At 39.3% G+C, this 9,017-nt stretch overlaps 1 protein-coding gene across 3 annotated transcripts in view; it reads left to right on the forward strand.

The window, feature by feature from the left end:
* Positions 1–9,017, forward strand: part of bard1 (BRCA1 associated RING domain 1) — a 35,672-nt gene that overhangs the window by 24,863 nt on the left and 1,792 nt on the right. For all 3 annotated transcript variants that reach the window (XM_085134751.1, XM_085134750.1, XM_085134752.1), the window contains exon 11: positions 1,231–9,013. In XM_085134751.1, coding sequence (XP_084990877.1) covers positions 1,231–1,578 — 348 coding nt within the window. In that variant the 3' untranslated portion in view covers positions 1,579–9,013. The remainder of the gene's footprint in view (positions 1–1,230; positions 9,014–9,017) is intronic.

Genomic DNA, 9,017 nt, shown 5'->3' on the forward strand with positions numbered 1-9,017 from the left:
AAGCTCTCTCTCCTTGGGAAAAATTTGTTTTTCCAGGCAGTGGCATATGGTGATAGTTGATTTTTTTTTTTTTTTGTATATATCTGTTTTCTGTCATGAATCATAACATATTTGCTTATTTTAGACACAGATCAATATAAATATAATTAAATTTTTAATTTCTTCAATTGAAATTAGTCTTAATTAAGCTAAGTATTCAAAAAAAATTGTTCTCTCACCCACATGTTTGATTTTGCAGCCAACTGTTTCTGAAAGACAGCAGCTTACCACAAAGCCAAAATTACACTGACATTGTTTCTAACACAACATGAATGACTTACAGTGGCCAAGTCTGTCATGACCTCAGTTTAAAGAAGATATTTTGGCAGGGCTTGAAAATTGCTTTCCCCCAACCAATCAGCATGAAACCCGATGGAGCTTGTGCTGTTTTTAGAGAATGGGGGCACTGCATTGTCAAAGCTAATACTGGCAAAAGACTCTTTAGAAGCTGCATTTGCTTCTAAAGGTGCTTTAGTCTGCTTTGTTCAGATTCATTTGTGCAAAAACAAAAGTCTATGCACTGTATATGTACCTGATAAAGTACATATACAGTAAGGTATTTTCAGCATGTTCTGGTCATAACCACAAGGAGACACATGTTCCCCCACTCTTTTATAACTCTTTTTTTTCTCTGATGCAAAATAAATGTTCATTCTTGAAAAACAGTAAAAACCATCGATCAAAATCCTAAATAAAGGACATGCAGAAGCAAAAGTAAAACCCTGCCAGCGTATAATAAAATAATCTTTCTACTCTAAAGACTTGAGAGTGCTAATTTACAACGCCAAACAGCCGAGTTCCTTGATGCTGTGAATAGAACAGTCTCCAGTGGCCTAATTCACTGCTGCTTTAAACAGTAATGCCAAGTGGTTCAGAGCTTGTCTGGAGAACAGTGCTTATAAAAATGTCTTCTGGCGCTGCAGCAAAGAAATGAACACAAAGCATCCACACAGGCGCTTGCCTAGATTTAGTAGCAAAGACAATTATTTACCATTTATCTTCACCATAAACAAAAGAGAAGACTTTACTCATTCTGCCACTAAGCTCATTTTTTAAAAGTTTTTAATGAAGGATGATAATAGAGACGTCTTCTCAGCAAGACAGTTTTAGTTTGGACGAGCCTTGGACTCTTCAAGGGTTGAGGCGGTCTTCAAAGTTTTCACTAATGTCTGTTCCCGTCGTATTTCACAGCTTCCACCACTGTTCGATGGATGTTTCTTCTTCCTTCTTGGCTCTTTTAAGACGCCTACCAAAGATGAGCTCACAAAACTACTCCGGGAGGGAGGAGCTCAGCTACTGAACCGGCAACCCAAGCCAGACAGTGATGTGACTCAAACTGTGAATGCCACAGCCTATCATGCCCTGCCAGGGTCCGACCAGGCCCTTTGCACACATTACATCATCTATGACCCTCAAGGCCCTCACAAGCCGTCAGTAGTGAGACGAGGCAAGGTGTGGTCAGCTCCCACCACCTGGGTCATCAATTGCATCACTGCCTTCAGCCTCCTCCCTGTACCAGACCCTGAACTATTGGTCTAAATTTGTTAAATAATTATGTTTGCACTAAACAACTTACCCATAAGCATGGCCATAATGTGTATGTATGTCTTGTTGTTGTTGTTTAATCTATGCAGATTAAGTGGATATAGTGAGTCATATACAGAATAATAAAACAATAATGTTGCTAATTTTAATGGTCCATACATACAATGTAAAAATAAAGTACAAATCTGTCTAGAGCTAGATGGATAGATATAGATTGTTTTTTCACAAGTCTGAGAATCTGACTTATATACAGTATGATTGAACTTTACAATAGAAGATTTGACACTAATTGATGCAAAAAAGTGATTAAACAAAGTTGTGTTGCACACAAATAAAAATAAATGAAAAATAAAAAGAGAGGGAAAGAGGTCATATTAGAAAACATGGACATAGCCATTTTAACATAACTGTTTTTCTTTGTTTGCTTTTTGGCGTAATTAACAGTTATTGCTGGTTATAATGCTGTATTTAAAAAAACAAAAACAAAAAACTCTTGAAATTAACTTTTGTTATTAAAAGTTGTTGATGAAATTATTTCTTTTCTTTATCCAAGTGACAAGACTTCATAAATGAACAAATTATTTACCAGCATTTAAAAGATAAAAAGCTTGGGAGCTGTATATATGAATCAAACATGCCAAAGAACAGAGTCTGGATTTACAGATTGGGGTCAGTGATACAGCCTCAAAGTCAATATTTCAAGGAAATGTTTTATTGACCTACTGTCACCGATGACAGACTATCTGATCTGGAGTATGAATCTATTCCTGAAATGAGTAGACAGCACTGTAGTCCAATTGTATACACAGCATAAGTCAAATGTAAGCACAAAAGTAGCCTAGGTAGTATTATCCCTGGAGATTTAAAGTAAAAGTGTAAAATAACTGATTTATACTTTAGTTTAACAGTAAATGAAACAAATCTGTAACACCTGAAGGCCCCTAAAATTGAAATTAAAAGTATAAGTTTCTATCTGGGACTCATCTTCAGGTCAAGCTTAACTAGTTGCTTGAAGCAGTTACCATGTAAACACATCAGTAATTTCCATCCACATTTGGCTTTTCTTGTCATATGGAGTGAGTGCTCCAGTGATGCTTTGTCAACTCATTTGTTTACATTCAGGTCACACATCACCGGCTGCTTGTATCTCCTCCTCACGTGCCTTCACTGTGTTTTTGCCTCAGGTTATAAAACAAGTTTGTTGTTTTCACCTTTAGCAGGAATATTTTACTTACATAATTTGCAAAGTACTGTTCTTTGTTCAGTCATCTGACACCATCTAACCCCACTCTCAGACGCATTATATTGCTAAAAGTATTCCCTCACCCATCCAAATCATTGCATTCAGGTGTTCCAATGACTTCCATGGCCACAGGTGTATAAAATCAAGCACCCCAGCATGCATGCTGCTTCTAAGAACATTTGTGAAAGAATGGGTCACTCCCATGAGCTCAGTTAATTCCAGTGTGGTACCGTGATAGGATGCCACCTGTGCAACAAGTCCAGTGGTGAAATTTCCTCACTTCTAAATATTCCACAGTCAACTGTTAGTGGTATTCTAGCAAAGCAGAAGTCACTGAGAATGGCGGAATCTTGAAGTGATGGGCTACGTAAAGTCATGGAGTGAGGTCAGCAGATGCTGAGGTGCATAGTGTGCAGAGGTCACCAACTTTCTGCAGAGTCGATCGCTACAGACCTCCAAACGTCATGTGCCCTTCAGATTAACTCAACAACAGTTTACAGAGAGCTTCAACGAATGGGTTTCCATGGCCAAGCAGCTGAATCCAAGCCTTACATCACTAAGTGCAATGTAAAGCATCGGATGAAGTGGTGTAAAGCACACTGCTACTGTACGAGTCTGGGTACTGACTGCATTGTGCCAAGTATAAAGTTTGGTGGGGTTGCTTTTCATTGTTTGGGCTTGGTCCCAGTGGAAGGAACGCTTCAGCATTCCAAGACATGTTGGACAATTTTTTGCTCAAAACTTTATGAGAACAGTTTGGGGATGGTTCTATCCTTTTCCAACATGACTGCACACCGGTGCACAAAGCAAGGTCCATGAAGACATGGATCAGCGAGTTTGTTGTGGAAGAACTTGACTGGCCTGCACCTCAACCCAACTAAACACCTTTGGGATGAATTAGAATGGAGACTGTAGCCAGGCCTTCTCGTCCAACATCAGTGTCTAAAGGAATAGTCAAAAAGTCTCATAAACACACTCCTAAACCTGCCTTCCTAGAAGAGTTGAAGCTGTTGTAGCTGCAACGGGTGGGCCGACATCATATTAAAAGTATGGATTAAGAATGGAATGTCATTCAAGTTCAAATGTGTGTGAAGGCAGATGAACAAATCTTTTTTTGGCAATATGGTGTATCTGTTCTTGTGTCATTGTGTGTACTATGGGAAGTAAACACAATGTGTCACTTGTTTATCGTGTCAAAATTTATATTAGTATTGTAACTGGTAAGATATGGCATGGCCCTTTACAGCTTCAGTCTATGTAGTTTGCACAAAATACAGTAACTGTTTAGAAATGATAACTAGGCTACTTGACACGTCTGATTGCGTCAGCCTACTGAATTGCAGTGGAGGTTTTTCACCTTCATTGCAGGTTCAGTAAGGTAGCTCTGATGCCTCTCACCTCTTTGATGTCCATAAGCTCTTCCCGGGGAAACTCAAAGGCATCTCTGGACTACATTGTAATATATAATCCCTCCAAAGTGTACTGGCCCTGCACAAGCATTCTCATCAAGTCTGCCTTGCCTTGAAAACCTCCACAGGGAGGCGTCCAGGAATAATCCTAATGAGATGCCACAAAACTCCTTTACTGACTGACCTTTTAATGTGAAGGAGCAGCAGTTCTTCTCCAGACTTCTCACCCAATCTAAAAGAATGAGCCCAGAATCCAAATAAGTGATGTTGGAATATAGATTGACTGAAATTAGATTGAATTAGATTGTAATTTGCTCCCTCTTCACAACAACACTCCAGTGCAACATAGACATCACTGCAGATGCAACAACCTCATTGTAAGCCTTTTCATCTTTTTCACACCATTCGAGTTCAGATTGTGGCGTTCTTTTTTTCCTATTGTGTCGAACTGAAATCATTTGGTTATCTTCTGCCTTCTTTTTTAGAGTGGAAATGCATTCCTGGGCTTTACCAGGAAGAGACAATTATCTAATTGAAGATATCTGTTTGATACAATAGCAGACTGTGCTCCTAGAGAAAGATTGATGGAAATTCAATACTAAGTGTAGAACGGGAAAACAAAGCAATTAATTGTTCCGTCACAGTGCTGGCACTTGCTGTGAAGAAAAAGGAAAACTTTTGCAGGTATGTGTGCTTTAAGAGTTCTTCTGCTGGCCATCTCCCAAGATGCCATTTTCAACAGGATTAGTCAGGGATGCACCTAATTGCTATTGATTGCTATGTGCTGCATAAAATTGCTTCCCTTTTCTTGTCCACGGTGGGAGGTGGGAGAAGGCAATTAGCAGTGCGGACGAGATAGAAGCCCAGACTGACTTGTAATGAAATGGAATGGAGGAATAAACCGGTGAGTAATGCCCTTGAACTTGGGGAGCATTACAAAACCATTAAGCACCAGTATCTTCTTATTCTACCCCTCACATGACCACGAGCCAGGAAAATATTGTGCTTGCATTTATTCTGAAATGCTCTGTTTATATACACCATTACTAAGAGTTTGTCTGTGTCCCTCTTTTTAAGCGCATGTACCTGAATTTAAACAGACTTGTCCTGCAGCATCCTCTTGGCTTATATTGAATTTGCACCTGTCATTGATTTAAGAACCAAAAAATGCTGTGCTGTGCTTTTTGCAGAGGAGAAATGCACATTTGTTTTTTGTTTTTTTAGAAGGTCATGTTGTGTTTTCGTGCCATCCTAAGTGATTTTGTGTCAAGAAACGTCTCCAAAGAATGTAAAAAGGATTAAGGAAAAAAGAAATCCACACTCACTTTTTGCCGAATAACACTTCTTTTGAATTCTATTTAACAAAATATTTTCGTCTTGATGAATAATACACATTTCTTATTTCTTGAGTCATTTTCCTTTCTTTTTTTTTTTCTTTTTTCTTTTTAACTCCACCTCAGATTTCAGGAAACACATTAATTATGTTTGAAGATATTTACATATGTACAACATGTGGAGCACCAAGGGTTGTTTGACTATTTGAAAACTGGACTCTTTGCTTTGCAGTTTAGGGTGAACCCGAGTGAGCATGAATTCACATACAATCAACTTTATTTAAACATAAAATTACAATTTGTTATAGAAATTGTACTATCCCATATTTGAGCCCCACGTGAACAGACCCTCGGTGCACCAAAAAAATAATACAGTTGATTGTATAATAACAGTGTTTCTCTCTTTCTCTACCGATACTTTGTGTTGTTTTTCAGGCACACTTCATGTAACAGTTTTGTTGCTGAAAGAAAATTACAAATGGAGCAAAAAAAATAATAGATAAAACAATCTTTCATTGTTTCCAGCTACAGTAAGTCGGTGTCTCATGGAAAAAAGCAAATGATGCACCTTTACAAAAATGCCCATGTACAAGCTTGTGGTTTTAATGACAAGAGGGAGGAGACATTGGGGTCATTTAATAAACCTTCACAGACATACATAGAGACTCAAGTTTCTTGGCAGGAGATGAAGAAAGACAGTGTGCAGCTAATCTGTCCTGGAAACCTTGCAGCTTCATGTGTTTGGAAGGGGAAATGTAATTTCGTCTGATTTCCTGGGATGCCACTCTCACGTGCGGTGTAGAGTGGATGTGTGCCACAGTACCACTTTGTGTTTTTAGCAGACATCCTATTCTTTCAAATGACAACGTAGGCAAGATTTCGGGATGATCTGTGTGGTTTCAAATCCATCTTGCTTGTTATTTAAAATGCAAAGTATGCGCTAGCACATTTCTGCTTGCGAGCTCTGGTGCAGTGAAACTAAATTCTTTCACGGTTTTTCTTTAACTTTACGACCAACTTAGAATGCATGATTTTCTATTTGATGTCATATCTCCCAAGCCCTCTTTTCACTAGCACTCTGGATCACACCTTTTAACTTTTCAGCTTTTTGTTGACAACCTTTTCACTCTCTTTGTTCCAACTTTCAAACTCAGGTAATGAAAGCAGCTTGAAACATCATAAAAATGAGCAGCCGCTGCTCACCTAGTTTAGTTTGATAAGAAGCATTGGAGGAATCCGTATTAGAACAACCAGTACAATGACTTACAATGTCACTTTTCTACAGAGATCAAGTTCCTTCTTTAGTTTCTTCCTTGAGCTTCTGTCTTTACCACTATCAAGTGACGGTATATTTTTAGAGCCATCTCTGGGTTCAGTTCTGCACTCTCTGTGATTGAACTGCACTCGTCCTTGTTCTTTTATTCATCCTGCTGACTGTTTCTGGAATGTCGTAGGATAAGACAATAAATAGTTTGGGGTAAAACAGAGCAGTAACCACTGCACACAGAAGTGAAACAAAGTAGCACTTGAAGCAGTCAGCTGTTCATACTGTATGATGCCAAAGGCCATGCTTTGTGAATCTTATCTGGAACAGTAGCAATAAGGCATCTGTGGTGGCAGCAATGCCTTTGAGCCTTGTCAGCTGGCACGTTCACTTTAGTCTTTCTTTGTTGCGACCCAAAATATCCGAGCAACTCTCATTTTTGGGGGGATGCATGTATAGGCTGAAAAATTATGTGGCATTTAACTTAATTAAGATGAATGAAGCTTGTTTAATAATTCTAAAATGTGTGGAGCACTGAGGCTGTGACTGATAAACCATTCATGTCATTTTTGTTTTATGAGCCTTCAGACCTCAGACCAGATAGATTAGGTCGTCTGAAACATACTACATCACTGTAACTTGCTGATAAAAATGAACCAAGCTCCTTTGTTCCACCTAAGACTGAGCCTTGCAGATCTTCTGACTCGGAGATTTCTTCATCACCCATATGCTGCAACCAGCAACTCTGCAGACTATGCGATTCCTCTAAAATTAGTTTTAGTTCCTTTTAAGGTAATGCACCTCTTTAGTCATTGGTCTTTATCCTATGTTCATTTCTGTCTCATTACAGAGTGCTGGGAGCTGCTATTAAGCAGCTCATCCATCACCGCCCAGGAATAGGGTGTAAAAGGTTAACGGGAACGGATTTTCTGGAAATGGAAAAAATTCTAGTGATGAATGGCATTAGCTTACGGAAATTCACCTTTGAATTAATGACTTGTATTTATCATTTCAAAAACATTGTGTGTTGGGCACTGCTTGGGTGCTTTTTGTTTTTCTTCTTTCAAACTGGACTGCTCGAGGACCACGCTGATATGAAAAAAAAATGTCAAAGCAATACATTAGCTTATCTTTATGTTAGCGCCATGGCTGTGGCTCCACCACACCGCCTGAGCCATTTCAACATATCGAGAAGAGTAGGAACTGAAAATGTATTACATTAGCTAAACGAGCGATATAATTTAACTGTGTGTATCATGCTATGCCCAAGTTTGTTTATGAATGGCGCGCTTGTGCATACTCAAATGCACAATATGCTCGTGAATGCTGCAAACACTTAGACATATGCACGTTCCCGCCTTTTGTCTGTTGGTTCTCACTGGATGTGCCCAGCATGCAGGCTGCAGCAGCGCCAAGCACCCAGCTGGATGATTTATCACAGAATACTCCTTGATTAAAGAAAATTAAAGCAGGCTGCTACTGGCTTGCAAATTGCTTTGATAACAAGTTCAAGCAGTTACTTAGTGGGAATATTTTGGAGGATATGGACCTCTGAGAGAAAACAATAAAGCCAATTGAACTGGAAAGGGTTGCCCAAAGTTGTTGTTTTTGTTTTTTTTTCTTTGGGGGGGTTGATGCAGCATGGCTCTTCTTGGGGATGCAGGGTTTTTTTTTCTTTTTCTTCTTTGAAAAACTACATTTCATTCCCCCACAGCTCCAGGTGGTACAAAGCTATCCTGCCTGTGAGACATGACTCAAAACCACGGTGTGTTGATCAATAAAGTCAGCCTTTGAGGTTCCATAGCTGTTAATGGTATATGACAGTTGCAAGTTGCATCATGTATGTTAGGAGCGAGCTCCTGCCGCAGCGATAAAGTCTCATGAAGAGGCAGACATTTATGTGTGATGCACATCTTGTAAACAAGCTCTTAGAGTGAAGTCGTGTAACTCAAGCACATCTTTGCCGTGTTTTCATCAGTGCTAATCCTTGTATGCCAAAAGAAGCGCTGCTAAGTGTGCTTACGGTTTGTTCTGCTGGAACACCTGTGTGATTGTGACTGGCACGCACAACAAGCTGATGACATACGTACAGAAATTAATTTGAGCAATTCAACATTGCCGATGGTTAGGAAAGAGTTCAGGGAGCTAAGAAACTTTGTGTGTGTGTGTGTGTGTGTGTGTGT

The sequence above is a fragment of the Neolamprologus multifasciatus genome, chromosome 16 (assembly GCF_963576455.1).
Source record: "Neolamprologus multifasciatus chromosome 16, fNeoMul1.2, whole genome shotgun sequence".
Lineage (NCBI taxonomy): Eukaryota > Metazoa > Chordata > Actinopteri > Cichliformes > Cichlidae > Neolamprologus > Neolamprologus multifasciatus.